We start from the raw sequence: 17633 nt of genomic DNA, 5'->3' as shown, positions 1-17633 counted from the left end.
AATTTTTAAACCATAAATAGTAATGGAATTTTAGCAATCCAGGATTGCAGCTTGAATTCATATAATTATATGATATTTATTTTAGTTTATTCCTGTGACTGATCACATGATAGGTTTTTAGACACTGAATCATCTTTGTTATTCACGGGATAAATTACGCACCTTCATTCCCTTTCTTCTGATCTCACCAGATGCACCACCCATGGCTGGTCAGAACTATAGCATGATGACTGAGTTCATCCTCGTGGGCTTCTCCACCTTCCCACAGCATCTCCTGCCCGCCTTCTTCCTGCTGTACCTGCTCATGTACCTGTTCACGCTGCTGGGGAACCTGCTCATCATGACCACAGTCTGGAGTGAGCACAGCCTGCACACGCCCATGTACCTCTTCCTGTGCGCCTTGTCCACCTCCGAGATTCTGTTCACCGTTGCCATCACCCCTCGCATGCTGGTTGACATGCTCTCCACCCACCACACCATCACCTGGGCGGCCTGTGCCACCCAGATGTTTTTCTCCTTCACATTCGGCTTCACCCACTCCTTCCTGCTCATGATCATGGGCTACGACCGCTACGTGGCCATCTGCCACCCCCTGCGCTACAATGTGCTCATGAGCAACCGTGGCTGTGCCCGCCTTGTGTCCTGGACCTGGGCTGGTGGCTCAGTCATGGGGATGATGGTGACCCTGATAGTTTTTCACCTCACCTTCTGTGGATCTAACATGATCCGCCATTTTTTCTGCCATGTGTTTTCCCTTCTAAAGTTGGCCTGTGGGAATGAGAATTCCTCTGTCACCTTGGCTGTGATCCTGGTGTGTGTCTCAGCTCTGATGGGCTGTTTATTCCTCATCGTCCTCTCCTATGTCTTCATCGTGGCCGCCATATTGCGGATCCCCTCTGCTGAAGGCAGGCACAAGACTTTCTCCACGTGTGTGTCCCACCTCACTGTGGTCATTGTGCACTACGGCTTTGCCTCCATTATCTACCTCAAGCCCAAGGGCCCCCATTCTATGGACAGTAACACCCTGATGGCCACCACCTATACAGTCTTCACCCCCTTTCTCAGCCCAATCATTTTCAGCCTCAGGAATAAGGAGCTCAAGAACACTATAAAGAAAAGCATCCAGAGAAAACTCATTCCTCTAAGCTCCTGATGGCCAGTTGGGTGGTGAGGAATGTGATTGAAGGGCTGGGAATAATGATTGTCTCCAGGGGACAGTTGTAGGAATTCAGTACATGGAAATACTTGTTAGGTATTGTTGGATGCATAGGGTTTTGGAGCAGGATAGGTATTAGTTTTTCCCAATTTTTTTTTACCTCCCTCGTGCATAGACCCCTAGTAATCAATATCTCTTCTTCTTGATCCCATGCAATGAACTCCTTCCCATTACCTCTGTCTAAGAATGTGTTAGCTCTCTATGGGCCAGTGGAGAGCATCACACGGATGTGTCTTGGCCCTGATGCACAGGGTTCTTCTCGAATAGACAAGCAAGGGAGGACTTTCTCAAACTTCCCTCACCATAGGAATAAACAAAAGTAAGCATAATAATAAATGCCACCAGCACTGGGGTTTTAGTTATCAGGCACTGTGTCCAGTGTTGTGTAAGTACTATCTTTTAATTATAGCAAATGCACAAAAGAGCATTCACTATTTTATTCTAAGGAGATGGTTCCATGTTTATAGTTCCCATCTTCTTTGGAGGTGATAGACCCTAAATGATTCCTAATGTTGAGATGAGTTGAGTGAAGAATGTCAGAATGCAAAGTGGAGAAAGAGAGTTTGAGAGCCAGAGTGACAGAGAGAGAAAGCGGAGAAGATTCAGTGCTTGAGGAAGAACATACAGATTGTTAAAAAGGTGTTGCTCTCTGACATCTTAAGGAAATCTTTTCCCCTTTTTTCCCATATTACTTGCAATAAAACATAGATTTCTTATTCCTCTGTTTACTTGAATCTATCTGTAGGATGTGCTAGAGGGCACAGTGCTATCTCAGGATGGGACAAAGAGAGGTCAAGGATGTGAGCACCCCCTTTATGCCAAGGGTTTGGGAAACCATGTGTCTGAGCACCCAGGAGGGGGTCTTCCATTGGTATAAATTCTTACTCAAAGCTGTGGCCAGATATTGGAGTGGCAGGCAGAAGGTGTTTTATAATAATAAACCTATGATGGCTGTCACATATGAATGCCTGCTGTCTGCCAAATGCTGTGGGAAGGGTTTCCTATGCGTTTACTCTTCTAAGTCTCAAAATAAATTATTCTTTCTCTGCATTTAGATATGACCCACATCTATTACTATTCACATTTTTGAAATGCATAAAATGCAAATGTGATAGATAATTTGTCTTGGGCCACAGCACCGTGAAGGCGGGAAGCAGGAATCGATTACAATGTGCATGTGTGTGCAATTGGTGAACAGGAACCCGGCTCTCTCAGGTGTCTACAAAGAGAAGTGAGGTCGTGACCGGGAGGCGAAGGCTGTCATTAGAAGAAAGAGACCCCTTTCAGGGAAAGAGGGCAGGTGCAGCCCTAGGCACACACCCCTTTCACACAGCCAGAGGGAAACACGGACTCCAGAGGAGTTCATGAGACACTTTGTCTCATGAACACTGACCACGAGAGCTTGGCAAAACTGGCTACAGCAGTTTTGGGGTTCCATTCATTATTTTGCTCATTATCGGTGTTACTGACGGATGCCCCCACCATTCCTAAGGTGTGCTTCTCCAGAGTCTGCGGCTGTGTTCCCTGACCCATCAAGAGAGGGTGTTCAGATGAGGAGGAGGGTGTTGTAGTTTCAGGGCAGAAGATTTATATGCTTTGTTACAGCAGCCCCAGAAACTGACTCCTGAAATGGCATCCTGACATTAAATGTTTTGGGGTTTCATTACAAAATCAGCTGAGTTGCAGGGAATGAAATGGCAGATTAAGTACTTACACAAAGGGGAAACCACCAGGAATTGATTGGTAGATCTCAAACTCATCTCTTCAGACAGAAAGGTGACACTTTTACCAGACCTGTTTTTCTTTTTTAAGGTTTTTTTTTTTTTGTATTATTCAGGATTCCCCAGAGAAACAGAACCACTAGGATGGATGTGTATACATACAGATGTGTATATGTACATAGGTGTATATAACATATATAACACATATAACATGTAATAATGTTAGCGTATGTTTTAAATTCATGTTTTGAATAACTTCTTGCTATTTTTTTAATGTACCATCTCATCACATATATGACGTTTTCCCTTGGTCCTGAAACAGTAGTCTTTCAGCTACTAAGCGAATTAAATGCAAGATGTATAATTTAGTTCACAAATTATAATGCCTTTCCTTTGAGGCACTGATTTTTAAAACCGAACAAAAAGCTTTGAAATCAGTATCAAAAGGAAAAGCCCATTTGGCACATAGTAGAAGTTTATTAAATATTTGTTATTTGACTACAACACTCAACTTACTGAATAAATATTGTTCTGGTGCAACCACAGTATATTACATATTATAGTATGTCATAATTGTGTTGTTCCATTTTATAAAATGTGATATGTCTGCATCCAGCTCTTCCTGTCCCCACACTGAGGGCTTTTTTAGTGCCAGGTTACATCAGTGTTATTTTCAGGTCCCGAGATTCAGAGTGGGTCCCTTAGCTAGAGATCAGAGTGGATGTGATGAATGGATGAAGGAAGTAGAGTGGATGAGAGAAGGGAGGAATGACTAGAGGGGAAGAAGAGAGGGAGTGGGAGGGAGGGAGGGAGGGAGGAAGGAGAGAGAGAAAGGAAGGGCATTCTCAGGGCCTCAGCCACCTTCTTTGGACATGGAGGAGTTCGCATCCAGCTTCCAGTGCTCTGGGGCCAGGTCCCCGGGATCTGCCTCAGGGGAGGGCGCCCTCAGAGGTAACACTCTTGCCCCGCTCACTTCTGGCCCCAGTGCAGCAGCAACCAGGGCATCCAAGGCACACATTGTGAGAGAGAGGAAGGGGTGGGCTCCGCAAGGGGGTGGGGATAGGAGGTGGGTAGGGGGCACTCGCCTGCAGAGCAGAGATTGCCCTGGACCCCAGGTTGACATGACTCCACAAGGTGTGTCTGTGTCAGGAGCTGGAGTCTGGCAGCCAGAGGAGGGTGGAGTCGAGAGGGGAGGTCAGCGGGCACAGTGCACCAGCAGACGGGGCGTGAGGCCAGAGCCAGGGCTAGACCATGGCACACAGAGGCCGGCAGTGGGGGCCAGAGATGGTGGCTGAGGGATGAGGTCCAGGAGGAGCTGAGTCTGGTGCCCCGGGATTGCTGGGCCGCCCAGGCCCCTGCTGCCCCCAAATGCTTCTTTCCTGCATGAGAGAGAGACCCCATCCTGACACCCAGCCCAATCATCCACTTTCCAGGTGGGGTCCTGGGTCCTCCAAGCATTGGCTGACTTGGCTCTGAGATAACACTTGGTGACAACCTTCTGGGGGCTGGGTGAGGGGGCAGAGGCAGTGCTGTGATATGGGGGTGAGCCCTGCCCCAAGGTAAGTATTTGAAGCCTTGTCATCAAATCTCAGTGATATATGTAAATGACAGATTGTGTATCACGGATATATTAGTATGTATCATCGAGATGCATGTGTCAGTGATGCAGATATAAATACGCATACCTGTGTGTACCTCTTTTCCAATTTTTCACCAGAGCTGCGGCTTCAGAGCCATCCCCTGTGCTCTGTGGCTGTCAGGTTTGTTTTTTCTATATGCCGTGTAGAGCTTCGTGGCTCACGCCCAACACATGTTACTTGGCCCTGCCCCCAGGTGAGGGTGGGGGTGTCTCTGACTGCCCCTGACTGTCTGCCATCACAGACAAGGCTGCCATGAATGGCTTGACCACGTCCCCTCGCTGAGCTGTGTTTCAGATGGAGATCTAGAAGTGTTTGTGGGACCTTGGGTAAGTGTCCCCTTAATCTGGCCGTGAACCACCAAGTGAGGATGTCTTCAGTCTACTCATCTCACATCTGGGCCAACACAGGGCGGATCCAGATTTCTAAGTCTTGCCGCTCCAGCAAGCAGATGGGGAGCCTGTACCCACTGTGTTCACAGATTGATGCTGTTTTATTATTTTTTTAATGCTTATTCATTTATTGAGAGACAGACAGACAGACAGACAGAGCGAGCATGACCAGGGGAGGGGCAGAGAATCCCAAACGGCCTCCACACCATCAGAGCAGAGCCCAATGCGGGGCTCGAACTCACGGACCATGAGATCACGACCTGAGCTGAAACCAAGACAAAGACGCTTACCCTACTGAGCCACTCAGGCGTCCTGAGTGTTGCTGTTGTAAACCGAATTCCTCTCCTTGCTAATGAGCCACTCATGTCCTTGTTTGCTGCTGGCCTAGTGCGTTTCCTCAGCTGCAGATCACCTGTGCCCCCCTCTTGCCCACTTTCTATCATGATGCCTGTCCTTTTTCTCATTGGTTTCCTCATTTCTCTTTTTTCTCACTGTAGATTCTAGATATTACTCTCTTGTCAGTGGATTTTTTTCAGCTTGATCGAGGTATACATGATATACAAAGAGCTGCGTATATTTAATGGGTACATTTTGATGACTTTGGACATACGCCTACAATTGTGATACCAGCCGCACAACCAAGGTAATAAATGTTATCTACCGCCTCCGAAGATTCCTTATGTCCCCCCTTCTGTGTGTGTGTGTGTGTGTGAGTTAGTAACTTTAAAGGACATCTACCCTCTTAACAAGTTCTTTTTTATTGAAATATAGTTGACAAATAAACTTGTGTGAATTTAAGGTGTACAGTGTGTTGAGTTGGTACGTTTAATCATTATAATGCGATCGCCATTGCGCTAATAGCTAGCATGTCTATCGGGTCATGTGATCATCATGTCTGTTTTAGTGTTGGGGATAAATAAGATCTCGTCTCTTCGCGAGTTTGATGATGAGAATACAATATTGGCGTCTATGTTCTTAACAAGTGTTTAATTGTGCACTATCGTGTTGTTAAACGGCAGAGCTCAGGAATTTATACAGCAAGTAGCTCTCTGTTCTCTGTCATCTGTAACCTTTATCCACGATGCTCTTTGTTAAAAGGATTCAGAATTTCGATGTAAAAGAATTGATCTTTTTTACTGAAGGTTTGTGCTCTTTTTTCTTTTTAGGGAATGTGTTTCCTGTTCTTGGAGCACAAAGATCCTATTACACTTGCTGTCATTAGCTATGTTTTTATCTTTCACAATTACGTTTTCAGTCTATCTTGATTCTCTTTTCGGTGGGGTATCGGGAGTCTAGTTGTGGTTTTTGTTTGTAGAGAGAGATACTTTCCTCAACAGCATCCCCTAAACAATTCGCCTTTTTTCCAAATGATTTGTGGTGTGACCTTAACCATACATGAATGGCTCTGTCTCCGAGCTCTGATTCCAGAACCACTGGTCACTGTCTGTCCTTGCACTGATCCCACACTGCTTTGTTTCCAAGATGCTGTCGCGTGTCTACAGAGTGCAGTCTCCCCCCACCTCCTGTCATTCTTCATTTCCAGATGGACTCAGTTATTCATGGGTCCTTATTTTTGACAAACATTTTGCAATACGTTTATCCTCTTTCTCAAGAGTCCAACTGGATGTTTTTGAGAGGATTACATTGAATGTATAGATTAAATTTGGGGAAGAATGAACATCTTTCGGATATTGTCTTTTGCTTTCATCCGTTTTGTTAGGTCATCTGTCATGTTTCCTGTCTGTTAGAGGTCTCATAGTTCTCCATGAAGCTCCTGTGTGTACTTGTTTCAAGTAATTCCTAGACTGTTGTCAGGTTTTGTGCAACTTTGAATGATACCTTCTTTTGTAATGTTTTATTATTAACTAATTTTAAACTTATGAGAAAGCTGCAAAAAGCATACAGAAAACTCTCATCCTCCCCCCACCAACCCCTTTGAATGCCAGGATCTTCCAGAACCAGGACAATGTTGAGACCTAGGGCACGAACACTGGTATATAACACTGTATAGCAAACAACAGCTCTTGCTAGAATTCTTTCGACTCTCCACTAATATCCTATTTCTATTCCAGGACACCATCCATTTCATGTAGTTGTTATTTCAAGTTTGCATTATCATTCACTTCTAAGTATCTCTTAATTTCCCTTTTAGCCAGATGATTAATGACTAATATGTTACTTTAGCATTGTCAAATGGTTCACCCAATATTTACATTCTAAATACATGGGAATTTTGAGGGGTCCTTTTCTTATTAAAGTCCAGTAGTATTGCCAAATGATCAGATATTTGGGGCTTTGGGTTTTGATACTTGGGAATGTACCTGTATTTCCTTTATGACCTGACAGCGTTTGATGTTTTTCTCTTTTTCTTTCATTTTGTGTTGGTGTAATGATAGGAGCATATGTGTGTTTGTGTGTATTTGTACAGGATAAATAAACATATATAAGTATATATTAACTTTTGTATATATATACATGTACGTACATGAATGTATATAGAATACATAGTATATACACTTGAGCTATGTGTGTATATATATATATATATATATATAGCTCAAGTATTAAATAATGTGACAGAATTAAGTCTTAAAACACCAGTAATTAAAATTATAACGCAGGGGCCCCATCACACAGGAGGGTGAGCATCCCTCCTGAGTCACCTGGTCCACGTCGAGCACGGAGACCGTTCCTGCTGTTCCAGCGCCTGCTCCGATAGTGTTGGTTGAGGGCACACGGCACCCCAGGCCCTGTGCTGGGGCCCCTGCAGCTACACGGTCAGGTGAGTCCTCAAAACACACCCCAATGAGCAAACCCTGCAGCTGGGCTACCGGGACTCCTTCACCTTTGTTGACCGAATTCCAAGGACACTCAGCACTTCTCGAGAGCCATCTCAACGCCCCAGGTCTTCTCCACAAAGAAGAATGGTCTAAGAATCTGGCTTGAAACTAATTGTAAAGTGAAACCCAATAACTTTTAATGTCAAGATGCCATTTCACGAGTCAGTTTCTGGGGCTGCTGTAACAAAGCATATAAATCTCATGCTCTGACACCACACACATCTATCCTCTTCTATTCTGGAGGCCAGAATCGAATCAGGGTCACCAGGTGTGAGTCCAGGTGTGAGCAGGGCTGCATCCTTCAGGGGATCCGGGGAGGGATGTGTCTCCTGCTTTCCCAGCTTCGAGGGCACCATGCATCCCCTGGCTCATGGTTCCTGCCTCAGCTACTCCGATTCCTCCTTCCGGTGTCACATCCCCTGCTGCTCCCTGTCTCTGGCCCCTCCTGCCCCCTTGTCTAAGGACACTTGCAAGTATAGCAGCCCATCTGGGTGATGAGGGTAATCCCCCTGTCTCAGATCTTAACTGCATCTCATCTGCACACTCCCTCTTGCTGGGTAAGGGAACGCAGCCACAGGCTCTGGAGAAGCACATCTTAGGAATGGCGGGGGCATCCGTCAGTAACACCGATAATGAGCAAAATAATGAATGGAACCCCAAAACTGCCATAGCCGGTTTTGCCAAGCTCTCGTCGTCAGTGTTCATGAGACAAGTGTCTCATGAACTCCTCTGGAGTCCGTGTTTCCCTCTGGCTGTGTGAAAGGGGTGTGTGCCTAGGGCTGCACCTGCCCTCCTTCCCTGAAAGGGTTCTCTTCTTTCTAATGACAGCCTTCTCCTCTTAGTCATGACCTCACTTCTCTCTGTAGACACCTGAGAGAGGGGGGCTCCTGTTCACCAATTGCACACACATGTACATTGTATTCGATTCCTGCTCCCTGCCTTCATGGCGCTGTGGCCTGGGACAGATTATCTATCACATTTGCATTTTCTGCATTTCAAAAATGTTATTAGTGATATATGTGGGTCATATCTAAATGTGGAGAAAGGGTAATTTATTTTGAGGCTTAGAAGAGTGAATGCATAGGAAACCCTTCCCACAGCATTTGGCAAACAACAGGCCCTCATATGTGACAGACATCCTTAGGTTTATTATTGTAAAACATCTTCTGACTGCAACTCAAATATCTGACCACAGTTTAAGTAAGAATTTACACCAATGGAAAACCCCCCCTCCCCCAGATGCTCAGACATATGGTTTCCCAACCCCAGCACGGGAGTCAGACAGACCTAAAGTTGCATGTGACCCCTTCCTTCACGTGTTGTGTGACTTCTACCAACAATTCTTTTCTGCATAAAGGGGTACCTACACCCTTGACCTCTCTTTGTTCTATCTTCAGATAGCACTATGCCTTCCAACAAATACCCCGGATAGATTCAAGTAACCACAGCAATGAGAACTTGATGTTTATGGAAAGTAATATGGGGAAAAAGGAAGAAGACTTTCCATAAACTGTCAGAAAGCAACTTCCTGTAAACACACTTTACGTTATTACCCAAACACTGAACCATTTCCTCCACCCACTCTCTACCCCTCCCTCCCTCTCTCACTTCACTTCAGATTCTGATATTCTTCACTCTACTCAGATCAACATAGTAACCTCCTTAGGATCTATTCCTTCCAAAGACAGTGAAGAACCATTAACGTTCAACCATTCCCTTAGAGACAAATAGTTAATCTTATTTTGTGCATTTGTTATAATTAAAAGATAATATATACAATACTGGACACAGTTCCTGCTTAGAAAAGCCCCAATTCTGGCAGCACTGGTTTTTCCTATTTTTGTTTATCCTTATGTTGGTGAAGGAGAAATTCCTTTCTTGCATGTGCATTCAATAAGAACCATGGGCATCAGTGCCCAGACATCCATGTGATGCTCCCCAATAGCCCAAGGGTAGAGAACACAACATAGACAGAATATAGGAAGGAGTTCATCACATGGGGTCAAGAGCAAGAGGTGATGATTACTACAGACTATGGAAGACAGGGTCAAACAAATTGGAGAAAAACAAATACCCAGCATGTATCCATAATCTATCAATGTGTGTCTTTTCACATACATGAATCCTTACAAAAGCTCTATGGAGACAGACCTCATTATCCCCAGCTATGCTATCATATTTCCTCACCACCAACTGGCCTTCAGGAGCTTAAGGGACTGAATTTTCTCTGGAAGTTTTTCTTTAAGGCATTCTTGAGCTCCTTATTCCTGAGGCTGAAAATGATCGGGCTGAGAAAGGGGGTGAAGACTGTATAGGTGGTGGCCATCAGGGTGTTACTGTCCATAGAATGGGGGCCCTTGGGCTTGAGGTAGATAATGGAGGCAAAGCCGTAGTGCACAATGACCACCGTGAGGTGGGACACACATGTGGAGAAGGTCTTGTGCCTGCCCTCAGCAGAGGGGATCCGCAATATGGCGGCCACGATGAAGACATAGGAGAGGACGATGAGGAATAAACAGCCCATCAGAGCTGAGACACACACCAGGATCACACCCAAGGTGACGGAGGATGTCTCCTTCCCACAGGCCAACTTTAGAAGGGAAAGCACGTGGCAGACAAAATGGTGGATCACATTAGACCCACAGAAGGTGAGGTGAAAAACTATCAGTGTCAACATCATCCCCATGACTGAGCCACCAGCCGAGGACAAGGACACAAGGCGGGCACAGCCACGGGGGCTCATGAGCACATTGTAGTGCAGGGGGTGGCAGATGGCCACGTAGCGGTCGTAGCCCATGATCATGAGCAGGAAGGAGTGTGTGAAGCCAAATGTGAAGGAGAAAAACATCTGGGTGGCACAGGCCGCCCAGGTGATGGTGCGGTGGGTGAAGAGCATGTCAACCAGCATGCGAGGGGTGACGGCAACGGTGAACAGAATCTCGGAGGTGGACAGGGCGCACAGGAAGAGGTACATGGGCGTGTGCAGGCTGCGCTCGCTCCAGACTGTGGCCATGATGAGCAGGTTCCCCAACAGCGTGAACAGGTACATGAGCAGGTACAGCAGGAAGAAAGTGGGCAGAAGATGCCTTGGGAAGTTAGAGAATCCCACGAGGATGAACTCAGTCACCATGCTATAGTTCTGACCAGCCATGGGTGCTACATCTGGTGAGATCAGAAGGGGAATGAAGGTGACCAGCATGACAATCGTGAGTCTATACAACAATGTACCCGGGGGAGACTACAGACGCAGTATGTTAGGATTGGGAAAGTGACCCGGATACTCACTGGTTCTGCTGTTCTTTAGCATGGAACTGAAAGTCATGAGCGGTACTATAAATAAGAACAAGAAAGAAGGTATGTACGGATGGGAAGGAAAGAGACATGCTCCTTCACCCAGAAAAAGTAAAGAATGAAGACATAAGGTACCACAGCAATAGAGAGCACAGTCTGCAGAAGACAAGATCGGCTCGCAACACTCGGTATTTCTCACAGAATTACTCCAGCAGTAATCATTCAAAGCATAAGCTTTAAGCAAAACTAAGATAACATTCCCAATGGTGACACAAACTATAAAGACATGGCTCGCCAACATTGTGGTCTGGTGATTTCTTAACACTCAAGAAAACGTGAGACTCTGATGGGTTCCTGTTTGGGTGCAGTACAACTCTCCGTTTTCACCATATTAGAAATTAACACTGAGATTGTCTGAAAATACGTAGTATGGATACATTCATGGGACACCTGAAGGTTCAGTCAGTTAATGGTCTGACCCTTGATTTCTGCCCAGGTCATGATCTCACAGTCGTGAGATCAAGCCCCATGTTGGCATCAATACTGAGCATTGAGTCTGCTTACGATATCCTCTCTCTCTCTCTCTCTACCCACCCCCACTTGCACATGTTCTCTCTCTTCTCCCTAAAAAAAAGAAGGAAGGAAGGAAGGAAGGAAAGAGGGAAGGAAGAAGGAAGGGCGGTAGGGAGGGAAGGTGGGAGAGAGGCAAGAAAGAAAGAAAGGTCAACCTGTTCAAACTGCAATATAAGTCAAACTGTCAATATAAGTAACATATTTTTAGGAAAGTAAGTACATTTACAAAATTAACATTTAGTGAGAAGAGTGGCTTTAAAAAACATTTTAACAAATTTGGATTGGAGACCAATTGATGCTCATTCTGTTTCTTCATTCAGCCTGTGGCAACATGTTGTTTTAGTTGAGCATATGAAGAAAATACATCCTCACCTTCATTGGAAAAGTAAGCACCTGATGGTCCCCCAGAAAGGGTCTCCGGGACCCCAGGGTCCTCATATCACACTTTGAAAACTTCTGTTGCACGATATCTAGGAACTAATCAAACACAAGCAATACCTCCAGATTCAGAAATGTTAACCATTAGTAAAAATGTCTATGGCTATCTGAATACACGAAGGACAATCCACTCTCTTGGGTGGATGAGCGAATATGGTAATGATTACATCATCAGTATACCTGCATGTTCGGCTACAGTGAATCAAATGTACATTTGATAAAAGTTTCCTTAAGTTCCTTCTGGAAAATGAAGTCAGTGCAAAACCATACCAGTCTTCTAAAAAAATGGGTTAACTAGGAGAGAAATGCCCTGGCAGGTGTGGAGACCCATGATAGACATCATACACATCGTTGTCATTTTCAAGTGTGACCCTGGAGCAGCCACAGACATCGATCAAGTTGGCTACATACCTCAGAAAGTACCCCAGTGTGATTCAAAACTTGATACAGGTGGGAGCACAAATCCAAGAGAAAACATGGATCGTTTAGGAGTCCGTGGTGGGAACACTGGCCATTTTATGAAGCAAAGCAAATCTGAATTTCTGCCTAAGGTCATACACACGGGTGGAATCCAGGTGGATTCAAGACTTAAATATGAAACACAATGCCCTGAAGGTAGTAGGAGAAGGTGTCAGAAAATACTTCTGTTGATGTAGGAGTGGAGAAGGACTTCTTAAACAAACTTCAGAAATACAAACATGAGGTGGTTTTGAAAGACATGAAAACATCAGCACGATGTGTTTCTGTTCAACAAGATATACTGGATCCAGTTAACGGGAGATGGAAAGGTGAGAAAAATCATTTTCATTGTACAAAAAAGGACTGGGGAATATAATCTAGAATTAACAAGAGACCGATTATGTGTACAAAAAGCAGAAAGCTTGATACAGAAGCGAGGCATAAAACAGAATTTAGCAAAGGTATGAGGAGATAGCTCACAGAGGGTGTAGTAAGAGCCAATAAAAACATGCTAATAAGAAAAAAGAGAGAGAGAGGGACAGAGAGACAAAGGAAGGGAAATGCAACGGAAATTCAGTGTATATCTATTCAATGCCCCAAGTTAGAAACTCCCCGGTGTTGATCAGTTTTGGGGAGAATGCAACCCTCGTGCACGGCCTGTGAGAGCGCAGAATAGTGGAAATGAGGAGTTCACGTGCTCTGTGCCCCAGCACATGTGCTCCTGAACATCTATCGCGATTGCTCAAAGGCATTTACAGGGGAGCATGTCAGAGGGTGTTTCTGTAGCATTGCTTTTAGTGGGGAACTGGAAAGCCTGCTTGTCCATTCTTTGGAAGGGGGCAGGACCCGTGGGCTGGGGGCAGGACCCTGCAGCCCCAGCCAGGAGTTCGATGCTCACACAGCAGCATAAATGAAGCCGTAAAATGTGTTGAATGAATGAAGCAAAAAGCAGATGAATGCTCCAGCATAATAACATTTTGGCATATTAAAAATAGAGCAGCTGACACTATTCTGTAGGATGCTGTAATGGTGGATACATGCCATTATACATCAGAACGTGCAACACCGACAGTGAACCCTAATGTATCCTCCACCTATACCCCTCACTGCTCCGGGCTACTCCTCTGTTCCCACTCCACTCTGACTTCCAGAGACAATTATCTGAAATATACCCAAGGTGTGCAGACATCAGAGCCAGGGCTCAAGCCCCAGTTTTTGCTGTGTGTATCTGAGAAAGAACTTTCCAGTTCGGAGCCTCCTCTCCCCAACTGAAATATGGGAGTAAGCAGAGAACTATCTTTAGAAGAACCATGAAGATTCACTGAAAGGGCTCCATGTTTATCTAATATGGGTGGTTATCCCTGACGCTGATATCTTCTCCGTTCTCCAAACTGCTTTCTGTCATCAGTCTGTGCCAGATGCACCAGTTGGTCCCATTCCAAACTCATAGTTTCTGACCTCAGTGGGGTCTTTAGGACCTCTGGTAAATTGACAACACAGTTTGACAAGTGGCTGGTCCAACCTCTGCCTCCTCGCCTGGCCGTGCCTCACCCTACAGTCTGCCTTCCCACCTGCCACTTGGTGGAGTGGCTGCAGTTCGCCGGGCTGGGCTCCCCCATCTCCTCCGACAGGTGCAGGAGAGAGTTCGTCTACTTTGGTCTCACAGAGGTTGGCTCACCCACAGGTGCTGAGCTTATGTCACACACCTGCATCCAGGAGTGAATCCAGCTCAACCTCTCTGCCTCCCCTCAAGGATCACCTCCAGGTTAGGAAAGGCCACCTTCAGCCAACCCAGGATACAACGGCCAAGGCAAGATACACACCTGACGCAAGGTTTCTGAATCTCAGTACGTGTGGGATTTGGTGTCAGATCATTCTCTGGGGTGGTGGCTGTCCTGTGCATTATATAACGTTTAACAGGATCTCTGGTCTCAACCCATCAGATGTCAGTAGCATCCTCTCCAATCATGAGTCACAACAATCAAAAATGTCTCCAGATATGCCCACATGTCTCCTGTGGGGCCCAACTACCCTGGGCTGAGGACCACTGGCCTAGTAGTTTCTAGGGCCCTGGGCTGGGTAAGAACCCAGGACCCATAACAGCACCTGAGAAGACCACAGGCAAGGGTAAGAGCCTGTCTTATGACCCGTCTATCAGGCCCTGCTCCCATCTCCTGTCTGGGTCTTGCTCCCGACAACTGTTTGAATATTGCCACCTACCCTGTCCCTCCTGGACCCCTCGTGCTGGGCTCCCTCTTCCAGGAAGTAGCCAACAGGGCAGGGAAGAAGATGCTCTCCTGTGTTATTCTATCAGCAGCACACGGGGGCAGGTGTGGGGCCAGACCTCTGGGCTCCTGGAACTGATGCTGTGTGCTTTATCCCTGCCGCAGCTTCCCAGCACGCTGCTCCCTAGAGCATCCCTGGAACACCAATCTGGAGTGCTGTCCTCAGGGTCTGGAGAGGTCAGAAGGATCATCAGAGGGCCTCTGGGACCTGCAGCCTCTACTCCTTCCTCCAACTCTCCAACACGACTCCCTGCTGTCTCTGTCTGCCCAGAGAGTCCCAGTCCCTGCTGAGGACTAGGAGCTCCCAGTCTTGGGGGAGACGGGACTGGAGTAAATGCCTTCAACCCCTTAGGGTCAGGGCAGAGTCAGAGGGGAGGAAGGAGCTGCAGCAGCCCAGAATGGGAATCCAGGGCTCTGCCCTGGGGTCAAGGCAGCTGGAGGGCTTCCCACAATAAGGGTAATTTAGAGCTGGGTCATAGGGAGCGATTTCTCCTTGTCAATAGAAGTGTTCAATGTCTCCTGGACACACTGGATTGCCCCACTTCGCCTCATGGTCAAGTTCGACCCTATCCCTGTCGTCCTGGTGATCCGAGCCTGAGGGTCCACATCAACATAAGCCTCTCTGTGATATAACCAAGCAAATATTTGGTCTCCTGTGTTGTCCTTGTTTATTGACCACCGAGGAGAGTCTTGTATGCTCACGAGGTGACTGGGAGCTGTGGGTTTAACATTACATCACATCTTCTGCCTCCAACTCAAACATCTGGCCTCACCTTTGAGTAGTAGTTTAGATCCACAGAAAGCCCCCTTCCTGGGTCCTCAGACCTATGGTTTCCCAATCCCCAGCATGGGAGTCAGACAGACCTCAATCTCCATGTGACCCTTTCCTTCACATGCTGTGTGACCTCCACCAACGGTTCTCATCTGCATAAAGGGGTACCCATACCCTTGACCTCTCCTTGTGCATATTGAGATAGCACTGTGCCTACAACAAATCCCCCAAATAGATTCTTCCAAACTCAGGAATGAGAAATTGATGTTTATGGAAAGTAATGTGGGGAAAAAGGGAAAAGACTTTCCATAACCTGTCAGAAAGAAACACCCTTTTTTTTTTTTTTTTTTTTGCTAGTGGGTTATCATTTATTTGGGGGCTTTTCAGCTAACAGCACAGAAATGTACATATGCAAACTAACCTGTTATATAAAGACATATCTGCGATTATGTTCTTTTTTTTATGAAATTTATTGTCAAATTGGTTTCCATACAACACCCAGTGCTCATCCCAACAAGTGCCCTCCTCAATGCCCCTCACCAACCCTCCCCTCCCTCCCACCTTCCCATCAACCCTCAGTTTATTCTCAGTTTTTTAGAGTCTCTTATGATCTGGCTCCCTCCCTCTCTAGCTTTTTTTTTCCCTTCCCCTCCCCCATGGTCTTCTGTTAAATTTCTCAGGATCCACATAGGAGTGAAAACATATGGAATCTGTCCTTCTCTGTATGACTTATTTCACTTAGCATAACACTCTCCAGTTCCATCTATGTTGCTACAAAATGCCATATTTCATTCTTTCTCATTGCCACGTAGTATTCCATTGTGTATATAAACTACAATCCTTTATCCATTCATCAGTTGATGGACATTTAGGCTCTTTCCATAATTTAGCTATTGTTGAGAGTGCAAAGCAACACCCTTTCAACTTGCTTTATGTTCTTATCCAAGCACTGATCCCCCCCCCCTTTCTCTCTCTCTTTTCCTCCCTATTCCTCTCCCCCCTCCTTCTCTCTCACTCTCCCTTCCCTTTCCCTTCCTCATGTGTAAATTGTGCTGTTACCAACTTCCTTCTCATTTTCATGCCTTTTCCAGATTTTGCCCCATATGCACTTTTATCCAACTTCTTGTTCAGATCATTTTCAGGACTCATATCCCACTATTTATCTTTCTCTCTCTCTCTCTTCCGGTGTCTCTCCCTTCCTCTCTCTGCTTCACCCTCTGAACCCTGTTTTTTTAAAAATTTTTTAAGTTTTATTTTTCATATTTGAGAGAGAGAGAGAGAGAGAATGACCAGGGAGGGGCAGAGTGATGGAGACAGAATCTGAAGCAGGCTCCAAACTCTGAGCTGTCAGCACAGAGCCTGACACGGAGCTCGAACTCACAAGCAGTGAGACCATGACCTGAACTGAAGTTGGACGCCTAACCAACTGAGCCACTCAGGCATCCCTGAACCCTATATTATACAGAAATCCTCCCTTAAGGTCTATCCCTTCCAAGGCAGTGAGGAATTGTAAACAATAGATCATCTTCTTAGAGACTAATAGTTTAATTTTTTTGTGCATTTGTCATACTCTAAAAGACAATACTATAAACCACTAGATGAATAGCTTGATATGAAAAGGGTCAATTCTGGGGTCGGATATTATTACCCTGCTTAATTTTCTTTATCCTTATGTTGGAGGAGGGGAAAATCTTCCCTTGCATGAACATTCAAGAAGACCTTGTGAGTTATTGCCCAGACACATCCATGTGATGCTCCCCACTGGTCCATAGAGAGACAACACATCCTTAGACAGAGTAATGGGAAGGAGTTCATCACATGGGGTCAAGAACAAGAGATCATGGTCACTAGATGCCATGCAAGAGGGGTGTAAAAAATTGGGGAAAAACAAATACCCAGCATGCATCCAACATCTACGGATGTGTGTATTTTCATAGACTAAAACTCTACAACATTCCTGTGGAGATAGCTGTTATTGTCCTCAGGCCTTCTACCATATTTCTTCATCA

The 17633-nt window shown here is 45.7% G+C and overlaps 2 protein-coding genes across 2 annotated transcripts; one reads left to right on the top strand and one right to left on the bottom strand.

Annotated features, from left to right (window-relative positions):
• The first annotated feature begins 202 nt into the window (after positions 1–202).
• LOC131508482 (olfactory receptor 10H4-like) lies at positions 203–1153 on the top strand. Its single transcript, XM_058723515.1, has one exon. It carries the CDS (start codon positions 203–205, stop codon positions 1151–1153), a length of 951 nt encoding a protein of 316 aa, XP_058579498.1.
• An 8853-nt stretch (positions 1154–10006) lies between these two features.
• LOC131508481 (olfactory receptor 10H3-like) lies at positions 10007–10960 on the bottom strand. The gene has a single exon (XM_058723514.1). It carries the CDS (start codon positions 10955–10957, stop codon positions 10007–10009), a length of 951 nt encoding a protein of 316 aa, XP_058579497.1. The 5' UTR covers positions 10958–10960.
• Between the last annotated feature and the right edge of the window lie 6673 nt (positions 10961–17633).

The sequence above is a fragment of the Neofelis nebulosa genome, chromosome 4 (genome assembly GCF_028018385.1).
Source record: "Neofelis nebulosa isolate mNeoNeb1 chromosome 4, mNeoNeb1.pri, whole genome shotgun sequence".
Lineage (NCBI taxonomy): Eukaryota > Metazoa > Chordata > Mammalia > Carnivora > Felidae > Neofelis > Neofelis nebulosa.
This window is presented reverse-complemented; position numbering and strand designations above follow the sequence as displayed.